Raw genomic sequence first — 17199 nt, 5'->3', positions numbered from 1 at the left:
CACGTCACTTTCACTTTTACCTGTGACCAGAATTTTATATATTTCATATGTTTAATATTTCATATATTACTGAAAAATAAACTGGACAATTAGCCTATTCTTCTTATTAACCATGATCACTTAACATTTAAAAAAGTAGGCTACCATAGTATTTCCATGATTTTTTGGAGATGGTAACTTTGGAACCATACCATTACAGTACTCTTTCCTATATTATATTCCTTAATAAAATTAATTAACTTCAAAAAAAAATCTTGCTGATGCCATACTTTATATTATATTGCATATAATATTATACAAAAAATACTACTATGTTTTTTGGACATGTACTGTGGTAATACTATGGAGTAAATACATGGAGTAAATGCCATGGTATTAATGTTATTTATAGACCTACCCGTACTATTATAGTTGTAATAGTAATATCATAGTATTTGAATTATTTTTACATTTATATTTTCAGTTTTAATTTTAAATTGTTTTTATGTCCTTTTGTCATTTTTATTAGTTATTTGTTTTTGTTAATATTTCTGTATAGCTTTAATTGATCTTGTTCAGTAATTTTAGTACTTCAAATCATTTATTTCATAATATTCTCCTTATTTACTGTACATGGCAGGTCAATGTCTTGTAGCTTAGGTGTTTTTAAACTCTTAGGACATTCAGGCTGACAGACAGCAAATAACCCAAAGATTTCAGCAGCACCAGACCAGTGATGAGCTGAAGCCGGCTCTGTAGTTATGTAATCCAGTCGGCAAGAGACAAGAGTTAATTTTAGTCTGGGATGTGTGGAGTACAGGGTTTGGTCGTGTCAGTGGAGAGAGAGTGATAATAAACCAATAATAATAACCTGACAAAACATAAATATACACTCCCCTGACTCTGCGTCTCTTAACCAACATCGAATCTCCCTGGGAAAATGCAGGCTTGTTTTTCAGAGGCCCAGGAGATATTAGTGAGATTTTGACCTGCCAATTGTCACAAAGGTCTTCCTGTACTGATGTATTTCTATACAATAGATATTAATCAATAAATAAATATTCTAAAAAAATTAATTATGTTTTTTCTCACTAATTAAATTTGTCCTGAAAAATATATTTTATTTATTTATTTATTTTTCAAATGCAAAACTGGATATAATTTTGGGTGTGAAATTTTTAATGTAATTAATTTCAATTGAGGTACTACGTTACAGACATTATTTTAAATTAAAAGCTGATTTAAATAAATATGGCAGTCAAAATCACTTTGATATCTTCTTCATTGTGCCATTTTTTAGCTTTCTAACATTTACCCAAACATCTGGATAACATCTAGATAATGTTAGAGGAATGTCTCAGTGCTGTCATTGTGCCAGAGCATTCCTCACCACCTCATTCAGGCCTTATCTGGGAATGCTGTTCATCATTGGATCTGTGGCTGCAGAGAGCACATGTGAATTTTTAGAAAGCTGCCATGTTTGCACATCATTTCCTGTCAAAAGATATAGCATGGGCATATCCTTATTAGGGAAGAGTCTACAGACTGGCTGTGAACAGAAAAGGTCTGTTGTGGCGATCTTTCTAGAACATCTTTCACTGAGAGAAACATCTCAGATGAAAAGCATCTCGGACCTCTGAGAACTTAAAGGAACAGTTCAGCAAAAAAATAAATAAATAAATAAATAAATATATATATATATATATATATATATATATATATATATATATATATATATATATATATATATATATATATATATATATATATATATATATATATATATATATTAATTCTGTCATTATTTACTCACCCTCATGTCATTCCAAACCTGTAAGACTTTCAAACAGGCCCTAAAAGTGGTCTTTATGATCATACTCATAATTTCATGCAATTTTCTGTGTGTTGCACAGAAGACTGGAAAAGTCAGTCTGGCTTGACTCCAAAAGTACAAGGTGACCTGCAGTAGAAAACAACCCCATTCTTAGATATCCAGTAACTTGGCATTGCTCACTCTCACATGAAAGCTTATTAAATCAGGCAAATGGAATAGGAAGGCTTTTCCAGCTCTGACACCACAGAAGAGCAGGTCAGTTTTTGGTGATGGACACAAAGGCTCTTGCGAGAGGCCTTGCTGTCTACTGCCTACACAAGCAGCCTGTGCCAACTGATACAAAGCTTCATAAGTGATTGATTTGGAATGCACTGATTTAATGTTAGCAGCAGCTCACAATGGATTCTTGTAGAGTTTGATGTTAGCGTGTTGCTAAGCTACATGGGTTGAGATCCGAAGTGCAGAACTGGCTTCCTTTCAGTTCATGAGTGTGAAATTGAATTGGCTACACACAACAGGAAGTTGAATTGTAATGATAGAGGAGTTTACTGAAATGCAATTCATAGAAATTCAAAACGATGATGAATACTGAAAAATAAAAATGATTTTCCCAAAGTCCACAAAAGCGATGGAATATATTTAAACTTGTTTACACTACCATTCAAAAGTTTGCCATCAGTATGAATAAATGAATCATTTTATTCAGCAAGAACGTGTTAAATTAATTTAAAGTTATAGCAATGACATTGGTAACATTGGTAAAGATTTCTTCTTTATATAAATTCTTTTGAACTTTCCACTCATCAAAGAATCCTGAAAAAAAAAAAATTATTATCAAGCAGCACAATTGTTTTCAACATTGAAAAAAATAATCTTTACCAGAAAATCAAAACATCATATTAGAATGATTTCTGAAGGATGATGTGACACTGAAGAATAAAAGCAATCTCAAAATAAAACACAGCATCACATAAAAAAAATAAATTGTGAAAAAAAAAAAACAATAGTAAACACTTACTTTAAATTATATTAAATATTTCTAAATATATTAATAATATATTTACTGTATATTAAACAAATATTAACTATATATTAAAAACAAATATATAATATTATAATATATATTAGATATTTGTTTTTACTATATTTTTGATCAAATAAATGCAACTATGGCAAAGAATACAACCATTAAAAAATATTGTCTATCCATTTTTTAAATTTTCAAATAAAACTGTCAAGTCAAAATTCTAAGTTTGGCTTTATAATCTTTGATGTTCAATTTAAAATGACAACAATTTAAATTTATTTGAATTTCAATTTACTTTTAATTATGCTTTCTTACAGTCAAATTTGAATTGCAATTCAATTTAAGTCTAAATGGCACAAAACCATGATTAATAGTCAATGTTTATGTCAACAACATCGATCAATGAGCAAGTTGCAAAGCTTTCTTGGAATGCTGCCTTAGGATTTGCAAAACCAATGTACACTATATCACAACATGATGTTCCCACCTCCAGTAACTTTAAGAACAGCCTTATAAATGTTGTCTTGGTAGGCAGCTCACTAGGTTTAAGAACAGAGCTGCTGTCTGTGGTGGGGCTAGAGTGCACAACACCTAAAAAACATGACTTTTACATGATGACTTATTGCTGTTCAACAAAGAACATTCTTCGCTCCGGCTCCATTAGTGGTTCCTGACTGCATTTTTGTCCTAAAAACCAACTCTGTTCTTCAGTGTCTTGTTGACCCTGGTCCTTTGAAGATGTCAGGAAGCACAGTGGATTTCGAAGGGATTAGCTGCTCGCTTCTCACCGAAGGCACTTTTTGGGCCCAAATGAGCAGAATTGTCCAAATGTGCTTAGCAGGACTCTAAGTGCCCCTGACAAGGAGCGACAGCAGAGAGTTTGGAAAATGAGAGGTGATTACTCAAAGCCCATCTAATTCTGCTTACACAACTATCTCTTGGCGTGGAGCCTGACAGTGTGACTTTACCCAGTATTAAGTGATTAATTTGGTGCCTTGAGTGCACTGACAGAGAATGATTTGTTTATGATGGCACAGGAAGCAGGGGGTGATCAGATGTTGGTGGCAATTATCACCAGGGACATGAATTCATTAGCTAAATTAATTTGTCACTGAGATTGGTTTTCCTCCTCGAATGGAATATCCTTCACGACCCAGATATTGGATTTCACCAGGGTATTCTTTTGCAGACTTCCAGATTTGCTGTGTTACAGGGCAATATACAGATTTGATCTGATATTTTGTGCATCAATTTTAAGTAAAGGTCAGTTTACATTACGACCACAGTAAATCAGTAAAGCAGGGATATGTTCAAAGCTTAATGAAGTTTAATTACTTACAAGTGTAAGTGCCAGCAACAATGTGCCATTAATAATAATAATAATAAAAAAAAACCTAAATCTTGTGGGTATATGGGCTTGGTAATATTTTTTTTAATTTATGTAATTAATGTAATTAATTATTATTTAAAAAGAATTGTGTTACAATTTAAAACATCTGATTTTGTAAGCTGAAATGTATTAAATATATTGAAGAAAATTATATTTAAGTATATTTTAAAATGTAATTTACTCCTGTGATGTAAACCTAAATTTTCAGCATCATTACTCCTGTCTTCAGTGTCACATGATTCTTCAGAAATCATTCTAATATGCTGATTTGATGCTTGAGTTCTTATTATCATCAATGTTGAAAACAGCTGTGTTGCCTAATATTTTTGTGGAAACTGAATAAAAGTATTAATTAATTTATAATAATAATAATAATAATAATAATAATAATAATAATAATAATAATAACAATAATAGCAATTCTTGCCTTAGCTTGCACCACTAATAAGCTACTAGAAATAGGATTTCTTGCATTAAACAGGAATGTTCTCCCATGGCGCTGAATTCATTTCAGTTGGCAAGGTATTCGGAAAGGTTAAATCCTATTTTATGGTCCCCTGATTATTTTTGTCCTCTCCTTAATGAGATTTTTATTAAAATCAACTAACCGGAGTAAGTCATGACCACATGAAATTAAAAGTTTCTTTCATTTTAACACTACTAGATTTCTTTTTAACTATATATAACTTATCTTTTGTCTCTCTAATATTAAACACACCAAAAAACAGTTCACTCACACAGATGCACAACACATAATATATGTGAAAGGATGTGAAATATTCATAAGTGGGTGGGGTTTACTGCTGTTTGGCCAATCCCCAAGCATGGGTTGGTTTCCTTTTACAGTCTCCCTGTTGCACATGCTGTTTTGAAGGCATGCATTCACATAGACACACACACACACACGCTGGCATACACACAGCTGCACTTGACAATCTGCTGCAGGCTTGCCAGCCAGCTGGCCAGTGATTCAGAACTGTAAAACGGAAACAAGAGTCTGTAAAATAAAGAAACTGAAGAACCCTGAAGAAAGGACTTTGGTTGAAGAGCATGGAATAATCTTTGAAGAGCACCTGTCACTGGCTCAATGATTGGGTAATATGGATCCAAAGCCTGGAAGTAACTGAAGAGGTCCAAATAAAACATCTTCAAGCACTGTCTATGGGTATGGAATGACCTATTGCACTTTCCACAGCCTTTCCAAACTCTCTTACCACCCATGAAACGGTTTAGCAGCCTGAGAGGGACCAAAAAACGCAAGGACCAAGAGGGGCGGACAGGCAGACGGCAGTCAGAGCCCCACGGCCTCCTGGGAACCAGTAAGACGGCAGTTAAGGCTTATTCTGCAGCATTGTTTTTTTATTTAGCAACATGAAATTTACTTTATGTTAAATATAATAGATTTATATTTTCCATGAGTGACATTTGCCGATATTGTTAAAAGTATTTGGACACTTGAAATGTAAGAATATCATTGCATTAGATATCAAAATATCAAACCAAGTTTCACGAGCGCTTTTCAATTTAAAAAAAGTTAATTAGGCCTTAAATTGAAACAAATGATGTTCAAAATGTTGACTAAAAAGTATTTGGACACTTTCTGGTTGCCAAACGTTAGTGGAACGTGTTAATATTATGAACTACACCTGTGCATGTGAACGTAAAGAGATCTGACTTTATACAGTATGTTATATTTGTATCATTGAGATATACTATTAAAACTATTGTTAAACTAAATCAAAATGATATATGTTGTCATGGCAACTAGCTGAAATAATACAAGGTTATGGTTTTATATATTTTATTTTAATTAAGTTTTAAATTTTATCTGAACTTTTTTATTTTATTTTATTTTATAAAAAAATAATAATAATTTTAGGTGACTATAATAACCCTTTTTTGTCCACTAAAAATCACCATGCAAACATGACTGAGAAAAGTTAATTTGTTTGCATAAGATGCTTTTATTTTGTTATCTAATACAATGGCATTGAGACATTTTTAAATGTACAAGCCCACTGAATTTCTTGAACTTCTTTCAGACTTAAGAGATGATTCATGGGGCAATATTTTGAGCATTGTTGCTGGGAAATGTTGCTATCAGCGGGCAATTCAAACTTAAGTAGACGGATGCATTCAGATCTCAGACCTTAAAGAGTCTCATTTTTTCTTCAATGGGAAAGTGCCCAAGCGACAGATCTCAGACCTTAAAGAGTCTCATTTTTTCTTGTGTGTTGAAGTATATTAACAATACACTCAAACTTAAGTAGACGGATGCATTCAGATCTCAGACCTTAAAGAGTCTCATTTTTTCTTGTGTGTTGATGGATATTCACAATAAGAGCATGAGCAGTAGAACCTTTTACCTGTAAATTTGACGACAGAAACAAAATAATAACAACCACACATTGCATCCTGGCAATTAAAGGTGCAGTAAGCGATTTCTGAGAAATGCTGTTGATATTTGAAATCACCAAAACAAATACATCCCTACCCAAAAGAATCACACCCCTATCTTGCCTCCGCCCCCAAATTTCTGAACATGCTATTCAACACAGGCATCTCCCCCATCACTACTGGACACACCCCTTACTCGGTCCGATCCACTTTCAACAGCATTTCTCAGAAATTGCTTACCGCACCTTTAAACATCCTGCAAGATGATTCCCAGAACCCTGAAAACTAGGCTTTCTTCTCTCAAGATATGTATTATGCAATTCTTCCAAACAGGTGATTTTAGTTGGAATGTGCCAAGTCCTAAAAATTTAGCTTATTTGTATTGTGGAACAACAAAAAGCTGTTAAGATGTGTGTGTTACTTTTCTAAATGGCATGTTTTGTTTTCTGTGAGTATAATAATTGTGAAGGGCTAATCCTGTGATATTAATAATGGGAGTTATTTATGGTCTACTGAGAGTGAGTTTCAGTGGGACTCATTAAAATATAAAAGTGACATTGGAAAACTGGTGGGAGGAAATAACAAGGGCCAATAGGGGTTTGCCACTGCAAATTGGGTCTCAGGTATAAATAACATTTATTTTATTTTCGCATTAAAGGGAAAGTTCACTGAAAAATTGAAATTATGTCATTAATTACTCACTCTCATGTCATTCCAAACCTGTAAGACCTTCGTTCATCTTTGGAACACAAATTAAGATATTCTTGATGAGATCTGAGAGTTTTCTGACCTTTCATAGGCAGCAATGCAACTGAAATGTTCAAGGCCCAGAAAGGTATTAAGAACATTGTTAAAATGGTCCATGTGACATCAGTGGTTCAACCGTAATTTTACAAAGCTACAAGAATAATTTTTGTGTGCAAAAAAAACAAAAATAACGACTTTATTCAACAATTCTTCTCCTGCAAGTTACCATCTACTGCCATTATCGAGAGTAATACTACATAAACGCGCAAGATCTTAACCTAGTATACAAGAATAGTAAAACAAATTCATTAAGTGTGGTACTCTCCATAATGGCAGTAGATGGTAACTCGGGAGAGAAGAATTGTTAAATAAAGTCGTTATTTTTGTTTTTTACACACAAAAAGTATTATCATAGCTTATTAATATTATGTTTTAACCACTGATGTCTCATGGACTATTTTAATGATGCCCTTACTGCCTTTCTGGGACTTGAACTTTTCAGTTGCGTTGCTGTCTATTGAGGGTCAGAAAGCTCTCAGATCTCATTAAAAATATCTTAATTTGTGTTCCGAAGATGAATGAAGGTCTTACGGGTTTGGAACAACATGAGGGTGAGTAATTAATGACAGAATTTTCATTTTTGGGTGAACTATCACTTTAACCTCAAACAGCCTGTCGAAATGGTCTCTGCTGGAGTGAACATCTGTCATGTTGTAATTGTGTTATGTTCATATTTTGTCTCCTATAGAAGCCAATTTCAGCCTTAGATAAAAAAAAAAGTAATTATAAGATAAAGATTAAAATATGAAACAAAGTCACATGTAGGATATAAAGTCACACAGTGCGAAATTGTGAAATATACGGTTGAAATTACCCTTTTATAGGTGGAAATGGGCCTATAAAATTACTCTTTCCATCTTATTCACTTTGTGACATTTCTGCTTTCCGTATTTATTATAATTTATATAATTATACCTAGTTTCATTTTTTTTATTTTAATTGAAAAAAAGTAATACTTTTATCCAGCAATGCATTAAACTGGACGAAGTGAGAGTAAAGATATTTATAATGTAAAAATAACTGCTGTTCTTTTGAACTTTTATTGATTAAAGAATCCTACATCATAGCTTCCACAAAAATGTTAAGCAGCACAACTTTTTTCAACTTTGATAATAATAAGAAATGTCTCTTAAGCATCAAATCATCATATTAGAATGATTTCTGAAGGATCATGTGACACTGAAGGCATCTTGCTGTCTTTTGAATTGTAGCATATACAATTGCTGCCATATCTGTGCGTATCCGCTACAACCAGCCACTTACCTACATTAACCAACAGATCACGATCCACTCTGTATCTAGCAGTCAGCAGATGGAAAAACGATTGACAGAAACAAAAGAGTGACAGGTCTGAAAGTTGGAGCGATATTGAAAAGCTGACAGGCTGATGGATGACACAGAGACACAAATGACCAGTTAGCGGCTGAAAATGTCAGGACATCGTGCAAATAGCAAGTGGAGAATGTCCCTCAATGATCTGAGACTACTTTTCCCCCTCAGATGGCCATAATAAAATAAGCATGTTTAAAAATAAAATATAAATTATAACTAAATTAATAAATATAAAATTATTTAATTAATAAAACACATGCACAAAAACATAAAACCTACCTTACATTATTCAGTAGAGAATTATAATAAATAAGTACATCTTAACAGCTACATACTGTAGCAATTCCCTTTCGATCACATTTTATTTATAAAATGTCTACATTCTTTTATTTATCTTATGTTTAACTTGTTTTAGCAAGGTTATGTTAGGGTTAAGATGCCAAAAAACTGTCTCTCTGGACTAACAGAGTTCTAGCAAGTGTGATGAAGGAACAGTGAATCGCCTCTGAACACTTTAAAGCCCAGCTTCTGTTGAGCTAGAATCCAAAATAAAGACTACGCTCTAAAAATAAAGCCAAACTCTGATCAGGTCTGAGTCTTGGTTCTGTAAAAGCGGTTGTGTGCTGAAAATCAGAGCAGCAAGCGCTACCTCTCACATGATGCAAATGTCATACACTGCATGAGAAAATGCAATCCTATTGGATGAATGGAATTTTGACAGGCGTCACTATGACATGGAGATGGTGCCTGCTGGGAGAACAGCCTGGACTTTGTGACACATGGATTCATGCCACCCGGCAGAGACACAATCCAAAGCAACAGCTATTGCAGCTTGAATTACTCACCCTCATTAAAAATTACCTGTATACTACAATCCCCACTCACACCAACACAACATGAAATACCCACAAAAACCACCTGTATAATGGCAGGGAATGGTGGTCGAGATTTTGAAGGCCAAAAAAAGTGCATGCATCCATCATAAAAAGTACTCCACACATTTTTTTTATATAATTCCGAAATATATATATATATTATATATATATATATATATATATATATATATATATATATTATTATTATTATTTTTTTTTTTTTTTTTGCAGGTATGCAAATTGCATTCTGATCCAAAAATCAGAAAAGGAAAGAGAAATTCAAAATATGCTTTGAATTATGGTGTACAATTTTCCAAGCAATATTGCCATCCAGTAAAATTGCATTCTGCACACTGCACAAATATGCTATTCTGAATGTAGCCATCTTCCTTTTCACAAGCCAGATGTCTAGGAAATAATAATAATAATAAAAAAACTTAACGGCAAGCTACAGTACAGTTAGAAAACAGCTTACTTTTATATTCATATATCGAACCATAAAGCGGTCCCATTTTTTTATGATGTGCAATTCTGCATAAATAGCTTTAGGGGGCGCTGGTCAGCTTACTGTGTCTTCATTGGGTCAAAAATGTCCTTGGAATTTTGATAAGCTCGACATCTGTGTTTGTGTTATGTCTTTAAGAGAGCTTTGCTTTCCTTTCTTTACAGGATTTTAAGCTATTATTACCTTTAGAGAATTTGCTTGTTCTCATGATATCTTCTCACAGACCAAACATCAGTTCCAAATAGCACCTAATGCATGATGTTTGTTTAATCAGCAGACATATGTAAAAGACTTTGGTTTTTGCTCATCACTCATTCAAAGCGAAAGAGAGACAGACAGGCAGAAAAGGCAAATCAATAAAAAAATAATCATTTAAAATACTATTCAAAGTCCTTTTTTTGAATATTGGTTTAACTTTAATTTACCAAATATTGGTTTAACTGTCATGGATCACTGAATAGTAAGTGTTTTGCCCGTGAGCAGGGTTAAAAGCAAGCCACGTTGGGTTAATTTATCTGACACTGGTCCAAAGGTCATCGGTCATATTTTTAACCTCTGTCTGCAGGGTAAACGTCAAAAGACGTCACGATGACAGCAGTGTGTGTGCAGGATTGTGCCATATTTACAGAGTGAAGTTCACTTCCTAGTAAAAACAACATCAAAATGAAAAATGTGTACTTTCTTACTACACACTCTTGGTCTAATTATTCATCAGTGTACATTATTACAAAGAAAAACTTTTTTCTTGATTCACACCATTAAATCGGCCTCAGAGGATTTCAATGAGATTTACAGTCCTGGCAATTTATGAAAAGCGCACATCAGCATAATGATACAATGGAGACATTGTGTCTAGAATGAGCAATCATGTTTGAGGAAAATCACCTTGGTATTTACCTGCTTAAATGTGTTTGAATTGAACACAACAAGGTACATAACACAATATCAAAGATGCATGGAGCCTTTGGACTACGCCTGTCTCCAGCCTGGTTTTGATTTGATTATGTTCCATAATTACATTAAAATGATTTGATAGTAATATGGCTTCATAAATATGCCACTTGGTTTGCTCATGAGGACAGTTTAATTCGATAAGAGCTGCAAGTATGGCCTGTGGGTGTGTTCTATTCAGCTGGGCTGTAATCGTACTGAATTACGTCTGTCTGGATGTGCAGCACCCAATGTTCACATCCAGCACTGCTGCAAGGATCATGTGACTCTGTGGTCCTGACGGTAGATGATCCTTGTGAATTTATTTGGAAGATGAGAATGTAAACATTTCGGTGAGGTGAGGGGCTATTGACATCATCATCATCTACTCTGCTCTCTATTTTCTACTATATGCTGTTTACTGTGCCAATGACTGACTGCTATAAAATAAGCTCTTTACTCATTCAGCAGCCATGGCCATGTGGTCTCAGCTGGGGGAAGATAATGGCTTGGTACAGTGACTTGAGGTAGTCAGGATGGCTTGTTAATCATTTCTCATTGCACATCTGTAATGAATTCATTAATAGCTCTTTCATGCTTGATAAATGCTTATGATGTTTTTATCCATATATGCATCAATCAACTTTGCCTGGCTTCTTTGATAGATAGATAGATAGATAGATAGATAGATAGATAGATAGATAGATAGATAGATAGATAGATAGATAGATAGATAGATAGATAGATAGATAGATAAATGTAAACTTGGCTGTTCTCTTGGAAATATATTCTCACCTTATTGGCTTGCTAATGGTATCTTGGACTCTGCAGACAGTGCTACATTTCACTCTTCTCTTATCGACTCATCAAAGCAGAAACTCCACACTCCACACTAAGTTTCCTCCACACACCACTCTGTGAGAACAAGCTGCTTCTTTAAGGCTCTGCAACCGAATCCAGCCAGGGGAGAGGATGGCACAGATAAGTGGGTCAAGTTCAAACAACAGGGAGCTGAAGCAATCACAAAAATGCAATTAGAGGGCCCACAGTGAGATTGATTTTATCATTTAACGGCCAAATAACGTGCAGCATGAATCCAAAACAGACAGGCCAATTACTCAGGCGATTGGCGTGATGAACACTTCGGGGAAATTTGACAAATGTGTCATGTTTGGGTCTTTGCCATGTATTGGAAGAATTGTGTAGCCTCAGTAACAGAATAAAAACATCCAGAGTGGTGTTGTTTATACTGGTCATTTTCTCTGATCTGACTGAGGGCAGAGCCTGGAGGAATCACAGCATGAAATCTGCAGCCTGCAACAGCAGATGAAGTGTAAAATGAAGTGATAAAACTCTGCTCTCCACACTGCCTGCGGTTCAGGCCTTATGGCCCCTTCTATTTCTGCAGGCACGGATCAGAAATTACGACAAGTACAGCCTAACCTTTTAATGACAGGTGGATCTAAATCATCCTTCGTGAGCAGAGAATGGGATACAGTGAGACATTATGGCACAGTACATAGTATCAGCCATAAAATCTTAAAGGTGCAGTGTAGCATTTCTGTGATAGTAGCAACATCAAATTTAATTCCAGATAGATCGATAGATAGATGATATCTGTTGTGTCTTATCTTCTCTCTGATTCTACAGCCTCTGGTATCTCCTCATCTCCCACCACTCCAACACAACTGACCAAGCAGACTTCGACATTTCTTCTGGAAGCCAGTCGGAATGACACAGTGCACCGTTCCTCCTCCTCCCCCCTCGACACAGGACAACACCACAGCCCGCCTGCCGCAAAACCACCGCCCTGTCCCTGCACGGCACCTCTATCTACCTCACGTGTGGTGAGTGATCTGCAGTGGGACATTGATACATTTCAGTCATTTTCTGCATCATTCATTTTCAAGTGATCATCCTGTAGATGTTTCAATAACTAAATACAAGCAAAACATTAAAGGCAAAGCATAACGCTTCCTTACAGAAATCGTTAATTCCTAAGAATAGTGTTTCTGTACAAGAATTCAAATTATAAATATGTTTTGGGCATTTAAGATGTAAAAGAATGCATGCAGATTTTGCAAATGTATGAACTATAAAATAAAATGTTATGATAATATATATTTGAACAACAGATAGATATAATGTACAGTAGATATAACATGTTATATATAACAATATATTGTCTAAATTTAATAAGTTATATTAATATAATTTACATAAACTTATAAATTAATTATTATAAAATAATAAATTATATTTACACGCACAAACACCTGAAGTGTCACATGATAGTCTTTTATGTCTTTACACATTAAATGTATTATTTTAAAAAACTGTCAAAATCTTTGACCCAAAATACTTATTTATATTGAAAGATATATTTAATTATGGAATAAGTATTCAACATTTATAAATCTACAAATTTCCTTAAAACAGGCACACAATACTTTTAGAACTCGCCAGTTCCTGTCGATGGATCTAATCAGATTTTTACGACTCAACACACTGACCGTTCATCACGTTCACAAGCCAAAATCAATACAGCAGTCACCATCTGCAATGCTGTTGTCCTTGCCTCCTGCCCGGTAATTTAAGCAGAGGTCCAAGGCTGCACTCAGCAGATGTGTTATCAACTTTACTCATTCTCTCACACTTTGAGTCTCATTCACCTACGGTACGTATAGTATCTGTTTGTAAATTTATTTGATAAATTATCAAATATAATAATTTATCAGTAAGATCCTATAATGAGCCAAATTTAAATACTCACTGTGCCGTAGTGTTTCAACATAGATGAAAATATAAAAGTAGCCCAAGTTTTGTGAATTCATGTCTAAAAATCTGCAACTCAAGCAGTGCAATAATGTCACTTTATCTTTAGCAACCCCTGAAAATCCACTCTCAGTGATTCTCATTTCATGTACCATTGATCCACTGACATGTGAGTCTGAGTGTGAGTCTCATATGGGTCACTGCGGATGAACAGAATCACAGCTGCTCAGACACCTTCACTGTTCACTACTGCTGTCTGTTAAATAAACTGCCTCTCACTCTCTTTCAAGCTCTGACTTTGAGTTACTACTTTTTTCCCACTCTCTCATTATTTGTAATTCCCCAGATTTGTGAACTAACATTTTTCTCGTGGTCACCTCTTATGTGTTTGTTTACTTCTGTTGTATATTCATGGGGTTTTTCTCACAAGGGCTCAAGTTCGTTCAGATAGCCACATCCACTGATTCATCAAGCAGGAATTTGGGCACAGTTCATTTTAATTACCCTCCATGCCAGATGTGGCTCTGGGAAAGGCCAAAAACAGTTGTGTGAAATATCTTTGGAGCCAGGATGGCCTTTATAGGTTTTCATGATTTTAAACAGATATATGTTAAATTGATTTCATCCTATCTAGGTCCAAGGAGGGCCAATAAGTGGAGAGAAAAGGAAAAAGATGCAGGAGGTTAAGAAAGAGTGTCGTATTCCAGATGGGCACAACACAAACAGCAGTGCCGCACTACTGGCTTTATTTGCTGTACATTGCAGATAGAGCTGATTTAAATTTGAATGCATAGATGTGCAAATGCATTTTAGATATGAAAGAGTAAGAATTTGTTCTTTGACCACTCACAAATAAGCACAATCAAGGAGAGAAATACTGCCACTAATAAGATTCAATATTAAGAATATGAACAATTTGGTAACATTTTAAGGTTAACATTTCATGTACAAATTCCCTGTACTTACAAAATTCCCTTCAGGTTTAAACAACTACTGTTTCATTTATGAATGAATCAGTGTTGTTAAACAAATCTTTTATTTTAGTGAATCATTCTTCTGTGCACTGACTCATTATCTGTTCACTGATTACAAGTGTGCGACTGACTGATTATATCATAAACAAATAGCGAGAACGAGAGCGTCAGATAAGAGAGACAAACAAAAGCACTTATCTGACACACACAATAGCATTACTAACCTTAAAGGGATACTCCATCCCAAAATGAAAATTTTGTCATTATTCACTTACCCCCATGTCTTTCCAAACCCGTAAAAGCTTTGTTCGTCTTCGGAACACAATTTAAGATATTTTGGATGACAACCGGTAGGCTTGAGACTGTCCCATTGACTGCCAAATAAATAACAGTGTCAAGGTCCAGGAAAGTATGAAAAGCATTGTCAGAATACTCCATCTGCCATCAGTGATTCAACCTTAACGTTATGAAGCGACGAGAATACTTTTTGTACACGAAGAAAACAAAAATAACGACTTTATTCAACAATTCCTCTACTCTGTGTCTCTCCAAATCAGCGTAGCGCCATTTTGGTGAATCTGAGCTGTACACACGCAGCGTACACGCTTCTGTGTCAGCCGAGCCACAAGGATACGTTTTTTACGTGTATTTATGCTTTAGTTTGAAAGACAACAGCGCATCAGTGCATCGCGGCTGACACAGAAGAGCGTACGCCGCCTGCATACTGCTCAGATTTGTCAAAATGGCGCTACGCTGATTTGGAGAAACACAGAGGAGAGGAATTGTTGAATAAAGTCATTATTTTTGTTTTCTTCATGTACAAAAAGTATTCTCGTCACTTCATAATGTTACAGTTGAATCATTGATGGCAGATGGACTATTCTGACGATGCTTATCATACTTTCCTGGACCTTGACACTGTTACTTACTTGGCAGTCTATGGGACAGTCTCAAGCCTACCGGCTGTCATCCAAAATATCTTAAATTGTGTTCCGAAGACGAACAAAGCTTTTACGGGTTTGGAAAGACATGTTTAATGACAAAATTTTCATTTTGCGGTGGAGTAACCCTTTAAAGAAGCTGCTGCTGACTTTATTTCAGTATAGTGACTTATTTCCAACTAAAATTAAGTACTGAATAGAGGGCAGGGTTTTATTTTTGTGCACTCCTCCTCTCATCTCTCACTAGCAGTAAACTAACGATTGAAGGGGCGTGCTTAAGCATATTTTGCCCAAACCATGGCCCAAGCCATCAAACTGCTGTCATCAGAGAAGGAATCATAGATAATGCATCACTGATCATATATACAGTAGATCGGTAAAATGTATAGGTAGATGGCCCATTTGAGTTTGTGATTGACTCTGTGAAAGTGTGGGCGGGACGCGGCTCCATTTCGCTCTCTACTGCGCAGACTCTGGTCCCAAATCAGCGCAATATGGCCGCTCCCTATTGGGACAATGGCGGCTTCACTTTTCTTCAGTGGAAGTAAATGAAGGTGCATCTTCCATATTTTTTACAGTCTATGATTTTGACCTGCAGAAAGAGTCACTGATTCAGTGAACGAATCATCTTGGTGAACAGACTCAAAAGATTCGATTCACCTGGATGAATCAAAATCCCCACCCACCACCAGCCAGTTTGGACAGGTTGACTCCGCTCACTTTTATATCTGCAGATTATCTATTGCTCATAACAAGAAATGAGTAAGCGGAATAGTTTATTTTAAACAATCCCTGTCAGACCGTTGGAACAGTCCATTTGTAAAAAGCCAGAGGGGGAGGGTCTCTCATGACTGACTTTACATTGGACGCACGGCACGGGTACACAATCGGAGCACGCCTGCAAACACTGACTGTCCCTACAAGGACCGATGGATCCGAAAACATGAACACTTAACCTGTTTGGGTTTTTTCTCCTCCGAACCAGCTCGGTTTGTTCTGCCAGCGCTTATTGTCTACTGTATCTTTATGAAACTCTGACAGCCAACTTCCGATCTCACCGGTCTCTTCACTGTCTGTCTGTCAGTGTGTGTGTGTGTGTGTGCGCGCGTGTGGACTGCGCGAGGGGAGGACATCCTGAGATCGCTTCGTCTGTGCTTGACACTGTCACTCTGTCCCCAGGTCCACGGTTTATCTGAAGACATGCTGGAGAAACTCGATCTCGAGGATGAAGGTAAGCCTCTGCGGGAAATATATGTCTCTCGCATCGTGAATGGTACGATCTGTCTTGGTTTTCTGAACCGGCTGCCTCAGCAGCTTCGCAGTCTTGACATTGTGATGTTCGTTGCTGATTTATTTAGACCTCACACTTGGGATAGTCTATTTTAATCTAATTCATAATCTAACCCGGGTATAATCCGCGTTGCGGATTTTCC

General features: G+C 35.7%; 1 protein-coding gene across 8 annotated transcripts in view; it reads left to right on the top strand.

The window, feature by feature from the left end:
- Positions 1 to 17199, top strand: part of LOC109049773 (5'-AMP-activated protein kinase subunit gamma-2) — a 55837-nt gene that overhangs the window by 15854 nt on the left and 22784 nt on the right. For 5 of the 8 annotated variants that reach the window (XR_006153487.1, XR_006153488.1, XM_042714520.1 and 2 more), the window contains 2 exons: positions 12727 to 12923; positions 16946 to 16997. Coding sequence is in view for 6 of the 8 variants with exons in the window: in XM_042714520.1 (XP_042570454.1) it covers positions 12727 to 12923; positions 16946 to 16997 (249 nt within the window). In the remaining 2 variants the exon portion in view is untranslated. Of the gene's footprint in view, positions 1 to 5089; positions 5550 to 12726; positions 12924 to 15949; positions 16756 to 16850; positions 16998 to 17199 lie in introns of those variants that run through there. The other 3 variants (XM_042714523.1, XM_042714526.1, XM_042714525.1) reach the window with 3 other exon arrangements.

This window comes from Cyprinus carpio, chromosome A24, assembly GCF_018340385.1.
Source record: "Cyprinus carpio isolate SPL01 chromosome A24, ASM1834038v1, whole genome shotgun sequence".
In the NCBI taxonomy this organism is placed as follows: domain Eukaryota; kingdom Metazoa; phylum Chordata; class Actinopteri; order Cypriniformes; family Cyprinidae; genus Cyprinus; species Cyprinus carpio.
This window is presented reverse-complemented; position numbering and strand designations above follow the sequence as displayed.